At 46.8% G+C, this 19038-nt stretch overlaps 1 protein-coding gene across 1 annotated transcript; it reads left to right on the plus strand.

The window, feature by feature from the left end:
* Positions 1-359: 359 nt before the first annotated feature.
* Positions 360-14897, plus strand: ETHE1 (ETHE1 persulfide dioxygenase). The gene is made up of 7 exons (XM_056846334.1): positions 360-488; positions 7557-7701; positions 10632-10780; positions 12036-12165; positions 13729-13818; positions 14580-14696; positions 14845-14897. Exons 1-7 carry the CDS (start codon positions 360-362, stop codon positions 14895-14897), a joined length of 813 nt encoding a protein of 270 aa, XP_056702312.1.
* Positions 14898-19038: the final 4141 nt, after the last annotated feature.

Genomic DNA, 19038 nt, shown 5'->3' on the forward strand with positions numbered 1-19038 from the left:
CGGTCGCTTTACCCTCCTTTAATCCCTGTTTCAGCCAGGATCGAAGGCATGCGTTTCGCCTAATGTGCGTTCGATCCTGGCTAAAACGGATTAAAGGAGGATAAAGCGACCGTGCGCTTGTGCACGGGTCAAGGCACGCGCGCTCAGTTTGCAAGCTGTTTGCAACGGGCTGCTGATTCCGCAGGGCGCCCTTAAAGAAAGAAGGAAGGGATGGAGGGAGGGCCGGCTTCCTGGCCCGGCTCCTCCCTCCCCTTCCCCGGGGGCCGCTCCCCGCCTCCGCCCGCTTTATCCGCTCGGCAGGGGCAGTGCTGCACCGTCCGCCCGCGGTTCCTCGACGGCTGCGGCGCCTCCCTCCCTCCATGTGGCTGCGCCGGAGATGCCCCGCGGGAGCCGCCGCCGCGCTGCGCCTTTGCTGCACCCCGGCCGGCCTCCCCCGGCGAGGCTACGGCGCGCGCTCCGCCCAGCGCCAGGGGCTGCTCTTCCGGCAGGTCAGCTGGGCTGCAGCCCCCTCCCCAAACAGCCCTGCCCCCCGGGAAGCGCAGGGCGGGGCGGAGCGGGTGCGGGAGAGGGTGGTCGGGGGCGTGGAGACCGAGCCCTGCGAGGAAAGGCGGAGGGGCTGGGGGGGGGGGTTCCAGGCTGGGGAAAAGGAGGTTTGGGGCGAAAACGCACGGTCGCTGGAGCCTCCTTTCTTCCCTGTTCCAGCCAGGTTGCAGCCAGGATCGAACGCACGGACGTTCTTCGAACGTTCCAGCCAGGATCGAACGCACGAACATTCTTCGAACGTTCTAAGAACGTTCTAAGAACGTTCGTGCGTTCGATCCTGGCTGAATCCTGGCTGGAACAGGGAAGAAAGGAGGCTCAAGCGGCCGCGCGTTTTCGCCCTTGGTCGGATGAAAAAAGGCTGGATGAAAAAAGATGCTGGGATGGACGGACTGAGATGGCGAAACTTGCAGCTTTGATAAATCAGAATGATAATGAACATTTTTTTGGGGGGGGAATGGAAGGCTTGGAGAATGGACCGTGCAAATTACTTTTTAACGGGACCATTTAAAGCAGGGGTTCCCAACCTTTTTTTGAACAGGGACCACTAGGACCTTTTTGTTCGGTGCAGGGACCCCAAGGTTCAAAATAAAAATTCCGAGGATTTGAAAATAAACTTTAATCATAACTGTTAGTTAAACATTAAACTTAGAATAATATTTGAATCTATGTATTTTTATAATAGAGAACTTTTAATTGAAAATATTAATTTATTATGGGTTTATAACTTTGTTTCGCGGGCCTTAATTTAGTTCTCGTGGACCCCTGGGGGTCCACGGACCCCTGGTTGGGAACCAATGATTTAAAGGATACTCATTGACCTCATCCCTTATTCATGTTTTGTGTTAACTTTTATATTAGGTATTCGTTTCATAATGTTGGATATGACAAGAACAGGCAAACACAAATAATATTGGGATTAGTCCCGTTAGCAAAAGATTATACAATTTAATTTTAGACGGGAGAAGGAGAAGTCATTTGATTGTTAAACTAGAATAATATTTGTTTTTTTTATTATTATTATTATTTATTATTATTTATTATTATTGTTGTTTTCATGGATATATTAAATGAAGAAAAATAAAAAAAATTAAAAAAAAAGAGAGGAAAGGAGGTTTGGGGGGATGACATGATCGCTCTCTTTAAGAGCCAGCCTGGTGTAACTCTGATCTGGAGACCCGGGTTTGATTCTCCACTCCGACACATGAAGCCAGCTGGGTGACCTTGGGCTAGTCACAGCTCTCTCAGCCCCCACCTACCTCACAGGGTGTCTGTGGTGGGGAGGGGGAGGTGACTGTAAGCCAGTTTGATTCTTCCCTAAGTGGTAGAGAAAGTCAGCATATAAAAATCAGCTGCTCTTCTTCCATTTGAAGGGCTGCCACTTAGAGGAGGGTTTGAAGAATCAGACCAGCTTACAATCACCTTTCCTTCCCCTTCCCAAAATAAACACCTTATGAGGTGGTGGGGCTGAGAATGCTCTAAGACGGGGCTTCTTAAACTTTTTTCAGGTGCGACCCCTTTTCGCCCAAGAAATTTTTACGTGACCCTGGGTACATCGGTATATAAAATAGGTATACAAATCAAACATTTACTAATAATAAATCATAAATAAATTTATTTTAAAACAATTCTTTGGTATACATATAATTTTACCATTTGTGTGTGTGTGTGTGTGTAAAGTGCCGTCACATCGCAGCCGACTTATGGCGACCCCTTTTGGGGTTTTCATGGCAAGAGACTAACTAACAGAGGTGGTTTGCCAGTGCCTTCCTCTGCACAGCAACCCTGGACTTCCTTGGTGGTCTCCCATCCAAATACTAACCAGGCCTGACCCTGGTTAGCTTCTGAGATCTGACAAGATCAGGCTAGCCTGGGCCATCCAGGTCAGGGCATTTTACCATTTACTGTTGCCAAATTTTTCACGTCCCCCACATCCAGTTACGCAGCCTCATAGGGGGTCATGACCCACAGTTTAAGAAGCTTTGCTCTAAGAGAGCTGTGACTAGCCCAAAGTCACCCAGCTGGCTTCATGTGTTGGAGTGGGGAAACCAACCCAGTTCACCGGATGAGCATCCACCGCTCCAAACCACTGCTCTTAAGCACTACACCGCGCTGGCTCTGTTCCTGTTGGCAGCAGAAGACTGAACTCGCAATAACGGGTTTAAATTGCAGGCGGAGAGATACCGGCTAGAAATTAGGAAACATTTTTTTTACAGTAAGAGTTGTTCAACGGTGGAATCAGCTACTTAGGGAGGTGGTGAGCTCCCCCTCAGTGGCAGTCTTTAAATAGAGGCTGGACAAGCACTTGTCAAGGATGCTCCTGCATTGAGCAGGAGATTGGACTAGATGGCCTGTATGGCTCCTTGCAACTCCATGATTCTATGAAGGCGGGGGGACTGGATCCTAACTGGGGCTCGCTGCAGCAGCCCCTCAAACCGAGGGTTGGATCTGGCAGAATTTGCGAGGGAAACAATTTTTTTGTGTGCAGACCCGCATCACCTGTCGCGGAAACTGTTCGCAGAGGAGTGCAGCATTACTCCGAGTTAAATTAATCTAGTTCAGTTGCAGTAGGCAGATCCGGTTCTTGCCACTGCTAAAAGGCATGTCCATCTCCCCCGCCCAGCAACTCCCCTAAAAGTTTCCTGGCAAACAGCTGCAACAGGGAAGGTCGTTCCAGTTTAGGGATGCCAGCCTCCAGGTGGGAGCTAGGGATCCCCCGGAATTACAGCTCATCTCCAGACCAATTCCCTTGGAGAAAATGGCTGCTTTAGACGGTGGACTCTATGGCATTGCATCCCCCTGAAGTCCCTGTCCTCCCCAGGCTCCACCCCCAAATCTCCAGGAGTTTCCCAGTCTGGAGCTGGCAACCTTATTCCAGTTGCTCAACTGACAAACTGGGAGGGAAGTTTTGCCTGTTGAATTTCTGCCTGCTGAGCAGCTGTCCGAGAAATTGGTGTCTTACATATGATCTCTCTCTAGGTCTGGAATTGTCATGGGGGCTCTTATGGACTTAGGATGGCAGTGGGTCTCTGGTTTCCTAGGGTGTGTTAAGGCTGCAATCTTGCACGCTATGGCTGTTACTGGGACTTCAGAGTAAACAGTGGTGGGGCCGTAAATCTTCCTTCTGCAGCTTAGGCACGTAGGCACCAAAGGGAAAGTCCCACGAGTTCAGTGGCAGTTTTTTTTACATCAAGAAGGAGTTGCATCCTAACTCTTTTCCTCTTCCGCCCTTAAGTTGTGAACAAGCATACATGTATTGCCTGGCCGTCCCAATGCCTCTTTGCTCTGATCTCCTAAGCGATGGTAATTTCCCTTGGTCACTTTATTCAGGTTTAACAGTCCAAAAGCCATACACCAAGAAAATATTTAAGAATTCAAAACAACAGCAAAGAAGAATTTTGCCATGTCAGCCGTGCATGCTTGATGGAAGCTGCTCAGAAACTTAATTTATGAATATTTTAACAGCCATTTTGCGAGGAATTTCTCCCTATCAACAGTGTGTTTGCAACAATAAAAGAAAACATGCATGAATCAACCATTGACAAGGAGCAATCACAAAAACGTTGTTCTGGAGGAATCCCAGCAAAATGCCTCTTCATCTGTGCTGTAGGTAGCGCATTACAGCGTGCAAGCATGTAGAATTATAGAGTTTTAAGGGACCACCAGGGTCATCTAGTCCAACCCCCTGCAGGACATTCACAACTACCTCCCCCACACACCCCCAGTGATCAGAAGATGGCCAAAATGCCTTCCCTCTCATCTGCCTAAGCTCACAGAATCAGCATTGCTGATAGTCATATATGACTCTCATTGCTGATAGTCATAAATGACTATCTTAATTTAGGTATCGGCAGCATATAAAGCTAGGATTGGAATTCAAATTTGGGGGATATACTTCTGAGTAGCAGTTTGTGTGAACAAGATCCCAGGGTATGGATGGAGCATAAGTTAAATATGAGCAGCCAGTGTAATGCAGCGACAAAAGAAGCTAATGCAATCTTGGTCTGTATTAACAGAGGCATAACATCCAAATTGCAAGATGTCATAGTTCCGCTGTACACTGCATTGGTCAGGCCGCACCTGGAGTATTGCGTGCAGTTCTGGAGGCCTCACTACAAAGAGCATGTGGACAGAATCGAGCGGGCGTCTGTTGTGGGGAGGGGAAAAGAAGGTGATTGTAAGCCAGCTTGATTCTTCCTTAAGTGGTAGAGAAAGTCGGCATATAAAAAACCAACTCTTGTTCTTCTGAAGGACTAGAAAACGGACAGAGCTGAAGTCCAGATGCCTGTAGCAGAGAATTCCCTCGGGAGGTGGAAGGAGCCAGAGAACCGTAGACCAAGGAGGGCTGAATAGCTGTGGAGAGAGCTAGGTCCCAGCAGCCGGACCACAGCCAGTCTTAAGACAAAGTCCACAAAGGGAGCTGCCACACTGAAGTCCTGGGGAGAGGAGATTCCCTTCCCCATGAGAACGCTGGCAGAAAAGCCTCAGAAGATTGTAAACTGGAATTGATATAGAATGAGAACAAAGACAGTTCTCCTGTATCTGCATTTTTCTAGTGTTATCAAGTTGGTGTTCAAATTAAAGTTGCTTGGATCTGAAGAGATCCGTTGTTCTTTTACTTGGGAAGCAAGCGCCTACGGCCTAACTATGTTAGCATCCTGACAGGCTGTGAGAAAGTGACCATGGTCACCCGCTGAGGTTTGTGGCTGAGTAGGGATTTGAACCTGGGTCTCCCAGATCCTAGCCCAAGGGTGAGGAACCTTTTTTCCGCCAAGGGCCATTTGGATATTTATAACGTCATTCGTGGGCCATTCAAAATGATCAACTTAAAAATTAGCCAACCAATCCCCAAGCAGGCAGCTGCCCCAGATGACCCCCCCCCCTCTCCGCATGGGCAGGCAGGCAAGCATTCAACCGGTGGCACACTCGCCCACCTGATGGCACAGGATGAACTGTTGCACCAGACAGGTATAGCCATCCAGCCACATACCGGAGTTGCTCCTGCTCCGCATGGTCGGGGCCGGATTCTACAGCCAGCTCTTGCTACCTCCGCCTGCAGGGGTGAAATGAGGACACACTGGCTAAGAACTACCCCCCCCCCGCATGCATTCTGGCCCTGCCCCCTTTAACCCCTTCATTCTCACCACTTCTGCACACAGCCCTCTTGTAGTACAGAGGGAACACGTTTCTCTATGGCCCAGGTGGGAAAGGGTTAACACAGTTCCTTGGGTGGTCCTAGCAGCTCCATAGCTAACGACTCTTCTGCAAGTGAGAAAGAAGGTTCCTTATCTCTGCAAAACAAACTCACATCTGCCTTGAATAGAGTCTATTCCTGTCCGCGGGAGGGGACGGATCCTTCTGAGCTAGAGATCTGCCAGGACCCACGAAGGGCCAGACTTTGCGGGCCTTAAACAGCCCCAGGCCTGACGTTCCCCACCCCTGTCCTAGCCCAACCACTGCACCATGTTGGCACTTGCTGGATATTAGATATGGTGATAATTAAATGAGTGCTATAGTTTGGACTGGAATTTAATGGTGGCGGTAGAAAGTGCTGTCAAGTTGCAGCTGAGTTATGGCAACCCTGTAGGGTTTTCAAAGCAAGGGATGAGCAGAGGTAGAAGAAGGATTGTTTTTTATGTGTTGAGTTCCTCTACCTTTTAAGGAGAATCAAACCGGCTTACAATCCCCTTCCCTTCCTCTCCCCACAACAGGCACCTTGTTAGGTAGGTGCAGCTGAGAGAGCGCAAAGAGAACTGTGACTAGCCCAAGGTCACCCAGCTGGCTTCATGTGTAGGAGTGGGGAAACCAACCCAGTTCACCAGATTAGAATCCTCCGCTCACATGGAGTGGGGAATCTAGCCCGGTCCTCCGGATCAGAGTCCACTGCTCTTTAACCACTACACCATGCTGGCATGATAGCGCCATTGCCTTCCTACACGTAGCATCCCGAGACTTCCTTGGTGGTCTCCCATCCAAATACTAACCAGGGCCAACCCTGCTTAGCTTCCAAGATCTGAAGAGATCAGGGTAGCCTGGGCCATCCAGGCCAGGATGGAATTGAATTGCTGCCCAAAAACTGGTACCAGACAAAATGGCATGAACAGAAACCTGCTTGCATGGAAAGCATAGGTTGATAAAGCCTGAAGCCAAAATTGCAAAACTGAGTTTGTACTGCTGAAAATGGCACACACACACACAAAAAAAGCAATTGGATGTTTCAAAGTTCATGGTCGCTGTGAATTGTTTTGTTGACTCTACATATAACAAGTTATTTGGATTATCAGTACAGATAAGAGATTTTCTGTGTTATAAATTTGTATACTTACCTATAGATTTCTTTCAGGGCTTCAATACTGATGAAAAGGATGTGATTGTAGATTCTTGGTTCTGTCACAGATACGTAGTTTAACAAGCAATGTTTTCAAGCTTGTTGGCAGGAACATTTTCATAATAAGACTCTCAAGCTACATAAATTAACTTTACAGTGGTTTACAGCTGCTGAAAGGAGCAGTGTAAAGAAAAATAAAATGTTCCCCTCCCGTGGTAATTCCAGTTAATTCTAGAAGTCTTGGAAGAAAGAAAAGTTCTTTTCTCTCTCCAGGAGGAGGGCAAAGAGAAACATAACTGATGGACCTCGTGACGGAAAGCATTCCTGAGCTCTGGAGCTGCCACACAAAAAGCCCTGCTAGTACTGAAAACCAGCCTCAGTTCTCACACAGTGGCTGGAGCGGAGTTCCAACAGCTGATCATAAAGTCTCGGTGTGGGGCAAGATATAGGAGAAAGTGCTTTCTGAGAGAGTTGGGCTGTGCGGGGCTTAAAAGGGGAAGGCAGTGCTTTGAGTTGGGGCTGAGGCAAACCGGCAACCCAGACAATGGTTCCAAAATATGGGCAGTTTGTGTCTTCTGGCCCACACCTATCAACAGATGGGTGGCAGCCCCCAAGTGGAGTGAACGTAGACGGTGGGAAGCCTCCTGTTCCCCTTCTCTGGATTAACCGGCTGTCTGTTCTCCACCAGCTCTTTGAAGCCGAAAGCTTCACATACACCTACTTGCTGGCAGATGCAAAGACCAAGGAGGCGGTTCTGATCGACCCGGTCCTGGAGACGGCCCAGAGAGATACGGCGCTTGTGAAGCAGCTGGGACTTAATTTACTCTATGCAGGTGAGACCGGGCTCCTCTAGGCCCTGACTGAACTTAGGTCAAGGATCCCCAACATGGAGCCCATGCTGCTCACCAACACCTTTCCTGGCATTGGCCAAGTGTCTTTAGGAAGTAGGTAGGGCCAGGTGGGCCTTTTGGTCAGCAAGGCTTCTGATTGGCTATTGGAGATTTGACTGGTTGTGCAGGTTTTTTTTTTAAAGTGTTGCTTTGGCGGCAGCTGCCCCAGCAGCCATTGTGTGGCTGAGCTTAAGGTGCTATGTCAGACTTCCAAAGGTGTCTACAGGCTCAGAAAGGTTGGGGAGCCCTGATGCAGGGATCCGGAGGAGGATCAGCCCATAGTGGGTATGTCCTGAAGGAGCCTTGAAGCTCTTGTTTGGGAGCATTCAGTGCATGTATGAGATCTCGCTTGGGAACAGCTCTGAGTTCCAGGGTGAAAAACTGGGAAATAAATGAAGCCGATAATGCAAATCGTTTTCCTCCAAGAAAACCCCTCCTGCCCCTTCTGTACCCTCTCCTGGAAGGCCTGATTAAATTGGAAAGGAAGGAAATGGCATGGTGCCCTCTTTGCCTTCAGGGGGCACACACTCTCCTGAATCAAGCTTCAGTTTGCAGGCACCCGGCTGGGGTACAGCAACCTCCTGAGCCAGTCCGGGGACTTTTGACCAAAGCGGATCTTCAGTGCTTACACAGTAACAGAGCTGAAATCAAACCATGTAAACACTGAAAAATTCGAGAACTTGAATTGAATTTGAAATTCCTGGTTTCTGAATTCTCCGTTTGACTTTTCAATGAGATTTTGAAGAACACTGTGAGAGCAGGTTCTGTTATATACTCTGTTATATTCAGGCGGTTTGTGTGCTGTTGGGGTGAGTGCATTCCCCTCCTAAATCTAGTTAAACTTCATTTATTTATTGAAATATTTCTACCCTGCCTTCTCCACCCCAAGCCTGCAAAGGGGGCCCAGTATTGAAGAAAATGTTATAACAACTCTAAAGAAGTGAGCTGTGGCTCACGAAAGATTATACCCTGCCAGAAATTTTTTTAGTCTTTAAGGCGCTACTGGACTCTTGCTCTTTTCTACTGCTAGTGACAGATTGGAAACAGTCTGGAAACAATCCATTTACATTCCAATTCCCAAGAAAGGAGACATCAAAGATTGCAGCAACTATCGGACCATCGCATTAATTTCTCATGCAAGTAAAGTGATGCTCAAAATCATACAGCAAAGGCTGTTACCATATATGGAATGAGAAATGCCTGATGTTCAGGCTGGTTTCAGAAAAGGAAGAGGCACGAGAGATCATATTGCAAATATACGCTGGTTATTGGAGCATACGAGAGAATTTCAGAAGAAAATCAGCTTGTGTTTCATAGATTACAGCAAAGCTTTTGACTGTGTGGATCATGAAAAACTATGGCTGGTTTTAAAGGAAATGGGTGTGCCACTTTATCTGATCGTTTTAATGCGCAACCTGTACTCTGGACAAGGGGCCACAGTTAGAACAGAATATGGAGAAACGGAATGGTTTCCAATTGGCAAAGGTGTCAGACAAGGATGTATTTTATCTCTCTATCTCTTCAGTCTATATGCAGAACATATAATTAGGAAAGCTGGATTAGATTTAGATGAAGGTGGAGTGAAAATTGGAGGGAGGAACATTAATAATTTGAGATATGCTGATGACACTACATTATTGGCAGAAAATAGTGAAGATTTGAAATGACTACTGCTGAAAGTTAAAAGAGAAAGTGCCAAAGCAGGACTACAGCTGAACATCAAGAAAACAAAAGTAATGACTATAGGAGAATTACACAATTTAAAGGTTGACAATGAGGAAATTGAAATTGTCCAAGACTTTCTATTCCTTGGCTCCACCATCAACCAAAAGGGAGACTGCAGCCAAGAAATCAGGAGGAGATTGAGACTGGGAAGGGCAGCCATGAAGGAGCTAGAAAATATTTTGAAGTGTAAGGATGTGTCACTGGCCACCAAGACTAGATTAATTCATGCCATCATATTCCCTATTACTATGTATGGGTGTGAAAGCTGAACAGTGAAGAAAGCTGATAGGAAGAAAATAGATTCCTTTGAAATGTGGTGTTGGAGGAGAGCGTTACGGATTTCGTGGACTGCCAAAAAAACAAATCTGTGGGTTCTAGATCAAATCAAGCCTGAACTGACCCTAGAAGCTAAAATGACTAAACTGAGGCTGTCGTATTTTGGTCACGTCATGAGACGACAAGAGTCACTGGAAAAGACAGTCATGCTAGGAAAAGTTGAGGGCAGCAGGAAATGAGGAAGACCCAACAAGAGGCGGATTGTCTCAATAAAGGAAGCCACAGCCTTCAATTTGCCAAATCTGAGAAAGGCTGTCAAAGATAGGACATTTTGGAGGACTTTCATTCATAGGGTCGCCATGAGTCGGAAGCGACTTGACGTCACTTAACACACACAATGACAGATTAACACAGCTACCCATCGTGATCTAACTCTCTACTTGGAAGAATGTAAAATTCTTCAAGCATGTTTACAGTGGAAAGATTGGCTTCGGAGATCCACTATGTTGTAGTGGGTAAAGAGTGGTGGACTCTAATTTGGTGAACCGGGTTTGATTTCCCACTCTCGCATGCAGCCTGCTGGGTGACCTTGGGCCAGTCACAGTTCTCTCTGAACTCTCTCAGCCTCACCTACCTCACAAGGTGTCTGTTGTGGGGAGGGGAAGGGAAGGTTATTGTAAGCCACTTTGAGACTCCTTAAAGGTAGAGAAAAGCGGGGTATAAAAACCAATTCTTCTTCTTATCTCCCCTCCCATTATTTCCAGTGCAGTCATGAGGACATAGGACTGAAGGCTATGGGTTGAGAGAAAGGTGTGTTTGGTGTTCAGTTCCGCGTCCAGATGTGGGATTTGGTCTTGTGTTTCCCTCCACAGTCAACACCCATTGCCATGCTGACCACATCACAGGCACCGGGCTTCTGAAGCAGCTGTTACCTGGATGTCGGAGTGTCATCTCCCGGGACAGCGGGGCCTTGGCAGACGTTTTAATCGGGGAAGGACACACCCTGCGGTTTGGGGCATTTGTGAGTGGCCTCAGCTTGTTTTGGGCAAGTTGGAGACAGGAGAGATGGCTGTGTTTGCCTCTAGCCCTCTCTTTAATTGCTCTGTGTCTCTGAGAGCTGCTGGGACTGGAGTGGCTGGAATGTAAGAAAGTGGAATGAACCTTTCCTGGTCATATCCAAGTTCCGTCTAGACCAGGGTTGTAGTTCCCACAGCGGCCAAGCTGAGGTTTTCAGGAAGCTCTTGAGCCAAACATGCAGGGGGTAGCAACCTGTATTCAGAGGTATACTGCGTCTGAACATGGAGTTTCCATTTAGCGGTCACGGTTACATGTTTGGTAGGCTTCTCTTCATGTGAATTTATTTGTTCTCCTTTGAAAGCCATCTCATCTAACAGCATCGCCAGGGCTTATAGCAGCAGATTTGCTCAGTTGATCATATCCGTCTGTTTCCCTGAATTCTAATGTGATGGTAGAAGGAAGAAACCCTTTTGTCCACCCCATACATAATTTTATAAATCTTACTCATGTGCCCCTCCCTTCCCCAGTTTTCAAAAACTGGAAAAACCACCCTTCATTCTCTCCTTGTGGGGAAAGTGCTTGAATTCCTTGATCACGTTCCTTGCCATTTTAGCATATTTTTTCCAGCTCCACCTGTTAAGATCTGCTGTGACCTAGAAGGTCCAGATTTACTAGGTGAGCATAGGGAAGCCCTCTGCAATAAATGGGAGTGATGAAAGTCCACCTTACAAGCCTATTGCAAGGGCTACAGTAAGATAACAGACATGAGGCACATTGAACTCTGAAAGGGCTGTATAAATGTTGAGAACGATGCTGTCCTTAAAGAGATGAGGCTGCCAAGACGCTGGGCAGGATTCCAGATCTGGCTGCATCATTCTTGTGTATATAATAGCCAAGAAGTCTGTGCAAAGAGCCAGTTGGGGATACAGTTCAGGGTTCTGCAAACCTGAGAAAGTCCCGCCAAGTTAACAGCCTGCCCGCTTAAGGGCAGCGTGGCTGAATTAATGCAAAGTGAGAAGTTTTCTTCTGTGGAGTTTCTTTCCGTGCTGCCCTCTTTCCTTCTGTCTTGCCCTACAGGCCAACTGGGGTTACGGTTCAGGGTTCGGCAAACCTGAGTGAGTCCTGCAAATGTAACAGTAAAAAGGGAGGCACAGCTGAGTTAATTCAAGCGGAGTTAAATCCAAGCACGAGGTTTTCTTCCATGGGGTTTTCGTTCTTGCCAAGCGTGAGGTTTTCTTTCTTTCCGCCTTGCTCCTCAGGCCTTGGACTCTCACTCCACTCCTGGGCACACAGACGGCTGCCTGACCTACGTGTTGAATGACCAGAGCATGGCCTTCACAGGGGACGCCTTGCTGATCCGGGGCTGTGGGCGGACGGACTTTCAGCAGGGTAGGGCGTCCCTGTTTGTGAATGCAGAGTGGACTCTGCAATGTGTTGGGGGCATTATCAAGTGTGTTTGGGGAAGGCTGGCACGCTGCTTCACTGAGCTTTCAGGGTCATGGGTAGGAGAGAACATAGGGCCCTTTATGCATGGGTACTTTCACTTATTTTCGCCCCCTGTCTGACTCTGTTGTTCCTTGGAGTTATGCTTGAGTTTTCCATCCATTAGAGATGACCTCGCGCCCAGCCCCCACAAACTGCATGTCTTTCCACTCCTGTTAGATCCAAATTCTTTGATCTCCTCTGAGATCAGCTCGGGTGAAATTTCCCTGCATAAGCCAAAGCGTACAACATGGGAGTTGGGGTGTGTGTGTGACTTTTGTCTTACAGAAAGCACTACAGCCAATTACAAAGCAGCGTTTCAAGGGGCAGGGACTCAAATGTTTCCTGCTTTCTCAGAGTTCTTTCTGAGCAGACTCTCACAAGAAAGGATTTTAACATGACACCTGAGTTCCCCCCCCCCCATTCCTTTTAGAGAGCTCCGTTTTTTGAAAAGGTTTGTAAAACAGCACTTGGGTTTCCGCTAGGGGAAGAAGGGAAATGGACCTTTCTCTCATAGAAAGCACTACAGCCGATTACAAAGCAGCATTTCAAGGGGCGGGGACTCAAATGCTTCCTGATTTGAGCTTGGTGACTGCTGGTGCATAGATTCGCAACAGAAAAGTGTGGGTCAAGCGACCTTCGAGCCCCAGGTAAAACTCCCATGCATAAACGACCTAGGCTCCATCCTGAGTGGGGTGCAAAAATGCAATCACATTTCATCCCGGTACCATGACCCCCTCCCTTTCTCTTTACTATCCTTTCCCCACCAGTGCTAGGGAATATGGCTGAGAAAAGCGGAGAGAAAGTCAATTTAAAGCCCTAAATTGGGGAAGTGGGGGAGGAATAGTATGTGCCATTTTGAAAGCAGAGCTTAGCTCCACCCCCTCCCCATAGTGGCTGTGGGGGGAGCATAGGGGAGGACGCTCCACACACCTTTGAATTAGGTCAAAGTAAATTTATTTTTGGTATGATTTAAAGGGGAAAACTCGCTTCAGACTGCAGTTCGTTTGTGTATGAGCTAGCTTGCTACATGCGGAGAGCTTCTCATGGAGTATTTTAAAAAATACGACACAACCCTATCTGCAGTCTGGAGTGGGTAAAGGTCAGGATTCTCTCCCCTCATTCTTTCCCTCTCAAGGGAGAATTTTCAGTCAACTGTGAGAAGCTCCCTGCAGTTTGTTAGCTAGCCCATCAAGGCAAAATGGCTTAATCTAGTCCTCTCCTCGATGCTGTGGTTTACTATGTTAAACCCTCCTCACACAGTTTATGTGCTTATTTACGACACATGGGGAACTTCTTTTCGGGGGAGCATTCAAAAATATACCTCTCCTCACCTGGAGTTTGCAGCAAGACTGTTTAGGATTCTGCCCCTGTGACCCACAACCTCATTCCATACAATGTGCAGATTGACTTGGTAAATGGAGTGGAGGAGGTCGAAATTGTCTGAGCCGGTTCCCTCTCTCCTCTTAGGTTCCCCAGAATCTTTATATCGCTCTGTCCACGAGAAGATCTTTACGCTGCCTGGAGATTGCCTCGTCTACCCTGCCCATGATTATACTGGTACAGTAGTGCCTCAGCGTGGTGTAGTGGTTAAGAGCAGTGGTTAGGAGCGATGGACTCGAGTGCCAGGTTTGATTCCCCCCTCCTCTGCATGAGCAGCGGACCCTAATCTGGTGAACTGGGTTGGTTTCCCCACTCCTACACAGGAAGCCAGCTGGGTGGCCTTAGGCTAGTCACAGTTATTTCTGAACTCTCTCTGCCCCACCTACCTCAGAAGGTGTCTGTTGTGGGAAGAGGAAGGGAAGATGATTGTAAGCTGGTTTGATTCTTCCTTAAGTGGTAGAGAAAGCAGGCATATAAAAACCAACTCTACTTCTTTATCGTACCTCCGTAAGCTCTCAAAAACTACTTGTCTCCTGTCTTAAGGGTACGTAAATCCAGCAACCTGATGAATGAGCACCCTAAACGCTAGAGTGGTGTAGTGGTTAAGAGTGGTGGTTAGGAGCAGTGGACTCTAATCTGGAGAACCGGGTTTGATCCCCCACTCCTCCACATGAAGCCAGCTGGGTGACCTTGGGCTAGTCACACTCTCTCAACCCCACCTACCTCACAGGGTATCTGTTGTGGGGAGGGGAAGGTGATTGTAGGCCGGTTTGATTCTTCCTTAAGTGGGAGAGAAAGTCAGCTTGTAAAAACCAACTCTCCTCCTCCTCATGCTGGGGGGAGGCATTGGGGGGCAGTTAGCCGTGGGGAAAAGATGCTCTCTTGCCTCACGCCATGTGCCATTCCCCTCAACGCAGCCTGCCCCACCTTCCTTTCAGGCCAGACGGTCTCCACAGTGGAGGAAGAGAGAACGCTGAATCCACGCCTGACTCTTCCTCTGGAGGCGTTTGTGGAGCTCATGAACAACCTAAACTTGCCGAAGCCGAAGCAGATTGGTGAGGCCGGATACTGTTCCCCTCCGCTCGGGTAGAGCCGTGGGGTAGAAGGGCCAGTCTTTATCACAAACCAGTGTCCTGGAACTGATGTCCTGGTTTAAATTCCTAAAGACTTTGGCTGACGTCTCTTCTCTCTTCTTGCTTCTAGATTTTGCGGTGCCTGCAAACCTCAAATGTGGGGTCCAAGACACAGCAGTTTAGCGACTGCGTTCCAAGCCAGGCCGGCTTCTGTTTGAAATGGCTCCTTAAGGGGGGCCGTGTAGCAAAAAAGAAGACAACTTGCTTCTCGGGGAGGCGAAATAGTCCATTCGGCTCCTAACTTCCCGTTGTGGAATCTATATGAAGAAGAATTTTAATTGACCGACCTGGTCCCTCTTCGGGTACTTGCCGGTACTTCATTTTGCACTTGCTGGGAGTTTTGTCGGCCAGCCTCAAATCCCCCGGATGCACTTTTCAAGTTTGCACTGTTGCCCTGGACAGGGCCGTCTTAACAGCATTATGGGCCCCTGGGCAAACCAGTGTGCTGGGGCCCCTACGACAACCACTCACAGGAATAAAAAGTAAATGGTCGATAATAGTAAACGTGTATTTATTTTAATGGCACTTCAACAAAACTGGTGTTAAAACATTAAAAACATGCTGCACAGCAGCAACTAATCAACATGATAAACGTTTGAACAATACACAAAGCTTGAAAAACACAATACTCAGTAAGCCACACAGATTAGAGTATGAAATTACTACGAACTTCTTATTATAACAAGCATTTGTGGCATTTCTTTTCAGAGAATTGCTTTATTATTGGCTTGAAGTCAATGGTCTTCAGGATGTCATTTTCCATGCACATGAGTGAAAGCCAGTTCAAAAGATGCTGCCCCATTGTGCTACGAAGCAGATTTTTTATAAGTTTCAGTCTTGAAAAAGAACGTTCTCCTGTACACTCATCATGCACATGAACACTCTGAGTGCAATTTCAACATTTGGAAATACAGATTTCAAATTGTCCGAAATTATTTTTCAGTACAGTGCAGGGAGAGTCTCACAATTTTCATCAAGAGCCATGTAGTGCTTGAGATGCTCACATTCATTTAAAAGGTCAGCATAATTCAGGTCTTTGTGATACATATGGTGAATAGAGTAGCCATTCACGTTTTACACACTCGCCATTCACAGTTCACGTTTGAACACATTTGATAAATACCTTGCCTTCATATTCTCTACTCCAGCTGTTTTATACATTCTGCGTGAGTTTGAAAGGTTGCTATCATGATTCTGACATGATGAGGGCCCACTATGAATCCAGTAATCTATTGTGTTAGTATCATTAATGTTCCATAGCCCCGGATTTGTGTCTTGGATTGCAAACTCCTTTACTGTTACAGATTTGGGTATTTCCTCTTGTCAAATGTCACCAGCAACAGGCAATGATGGTATGTCTGCTGAAACTGGATGATTGGTAGCAGGAATGGATGTAGATGTGGATGCTATATCTGAAGGAATGGTATGAGTGGCTGTCGTTGCACCTGTGTTGAGCCACGATGTTAATTTTGGAAGTTTTCCTATTTTCTCCTTCTCCTCTGCAGCTCTCTTCCTCTTCTGTGCTCCACTCAAAACATTACGTTTCATTTCTGCTGAAAGGGTTATTCACCTGGAAATATATATCTTAAATATTTAGTATTTAGTCCCACACCAGTCCGATGTAAGGTTATATTATATAACTGTGCTTGCAACAAGACCTAAATATTTAAACAGTCTGTTTCCATAATGAACGTGTAATTCCTTTAATTGTATGAACAGTCTTTATTCTTAATACAAACTCTCTACTGTGTGCTGATTCACAAAACTGCTGGACAAGACCTAGCTTACTGGCATAGCTAGGGTGTCTGGCACTGATCTAGCCTCATCTAAGTATAGGTCTACCAGACTACATTCAACAATTTTCTCAACTTGCACAATTAAAAAGATTATCCGTTCATATATTCACAAACTATCAATACCTGGTTATTAGTATTGCATCATAAATTCATAATCTTAAATATCCTACATGATTACCATACAAGTGTTCAATGTTGTGATTGAATCTCAGGTTCAATCACTAATAATCTATGCATAGCCCTATACCTGGGTTCATATACAATGTATAAATATATCCAATAATCATGTCATTGCTATTAATAGTACTACAGTAGGTCTAATGTTAGTAATGTCAACTGAGTTTAAGTGACGTAACATATACCGTAGGCTAAATTACATTATACAGCATGAGATCCATACACATGCCTACATGAAAGTGAGGTGGCACTGTGGCAGAGGTGACTGCAATACTAACCCAGGGATACTAAATCAGAGACAAATCACAATGTCCATTTCTAACACAATAACATTGCAGCAAATATTATTTTATAGTTTAGTATAGTCCAGACTACTGTGTAGTAGAATTTATTTATGGCAAGTCACTTAACATACACAGATTACCATAGGGCCCCTATGCTCGTGGGGGCCCCGTGCAAGTACCCATCGGGCCCATGCATTAAGATGGCCCTGGCCCTGGAGACCTTCCTGCCCTCCTTCCCTGTCCTGGATCTGATCAGAAGGCCAAAGTGTTTTGTACTGTGAATTTTTGAAACTGGGGACGGGGCGGTTGGGGGGAAAGGTTTACCTGCCATAAAATAAAGGGCATTTGTTGTTACTCTTCAGGAGTTCAGACTGGGGCAGGGTGCCGGTGAGGTCTGTGGATCTGAGCAGGGCAGGATTAAGCTCAGTGCGCTACAGACCAATGCCCCAGCCACTTTGGCTCGCTGGCTTTGATACCATGGCCTTGGAAGTTTTCTAAACGTGCTTCTTGGCTGCTCCAATGTGGTCAAGAGTGATCGAACGGTCTTATAGAAGGGTAGATCCCAACTGAACCTGAAGAGGAATGTCCCCAACCAGGACAGCAGTTTGATGGAACCTCTCTGCATGTGTGTGTGTGTGCGGGGAGAGGGGTCGGGACTATCCCTTACCAGAAAGCTTCAAGCAGAGGTTGGACAAACATCTGCCAGGACGCTCTAGCTTTGGATATCCTGCTTTGAACAAGAGGTTGGATTAGACCCCCCCCCCGACTTTGTTCTACTGTAGGACCCTATGACTGTACTCCTTGCTTGGCTCGGAGAGTAATGGACAGGGTTTCCATGGTCATGCCGTGAAGCAAGGAACAGAGGGGCGCCATGAAGTAGCAGATCCAAGGATGGTTTACTGATGAAGGTGATAAAGGTGGCTTGAGGGTGTACACAAATTTACTACCTTGCTGGATCAGGGGAATGCTGTAGACATAGTTTATCTAGATTTCAGTAAGGCTTTTGATAAGGTTCCACATAGTATTCTAGTTGACAAATTGGGAAAATGTGGTTTAGATCCTATTATTGTTAGGTGGATCTGCAACTGGTTGGCAGATCGTACCCAAAGAGTGCTAGTTAATGGTTCCTCATCCACTTGGAGAGAAGTGACTAGTGGAGTTCCTCAGGAATCTGGGCTGGGCCCTGTATTGTTCAACATCTTTATAAATGATTTGGATGAAGGAATAGAGGGGATGCTTATTAAATTTGCAGATGATACTAAATTGGGAGGGGTAGAAAATACAGTAGAAGACAGAGCCAAGATGCAGGATGATCTTGACAGGCTGAAGAAGTGGGCTAGAACTAATAAAATGCACTCCAACAAAGACAAATTTAAAGTTCGGAATTTAGGTAGGAAAAATCAAATGCATCATTATAGGATGGGGGAGACTTGTCTGAGCAGTAGTGTGTGTGAAAAGGATCTTGGGGGCTTAGTAGACCAAACACTGAACATGAGTCAGCAGTGTGATGCGCTAGCTAAAAAGGCAAATGCAGTCTTGGGCTGCATCAACAAAAGTATAGTGTCCAGATCACGCGAAGTGTACTGTGTTCAGTTTTGGGCACCACAATTTAAAAAAGATGTAGACAAGCTGGAACGTGTCCAGAGGAGGGCAACAAAGATGGTGAGGGGTCTGGAGACCAAGTCCTATGAGGAAAGGTTGAAGGAGCTGGGTATGTTTAGCCTGAAGAGGAGAAGACTGAGAAGGGATATGATCACCATGTTCAAGTACTTGAGGGGCTGTCATATTGAGGATGGTGCCGAGTTGTTTTCTGTTGCCCAAGAAGGTCGGACCAGAACCAGCGGGTTGAAATTAATTCAAAGGGGTTTCCGTCTAGACATCAGGAAGAATTTTCTAACAGAGCGGTTCCTTGGTGGAACAGGCTTCCTCGGGAGGTGGTAAGTGCTCCTTCCCTGGAGGTTTTTAAGAAGAGGTTAGATGGCCATCTGTCAGCAATGCTGATTCTGT

The sequence above is a fragment of the Euleptes europaea genome, chromosome 3, assembly GCF_029931775.1.
Source record: "Euleptes europaea isolate rEulEur1 chromosome 3, rEulEur1.hap1, whole genome shotgun sequence".
Lineage (NCBI taxonomy): Eukaryota > Metazoa > Chordata > Lepidosauria > Squamata > Sphaerodactylidae > Euleptes > Euleptes europaea.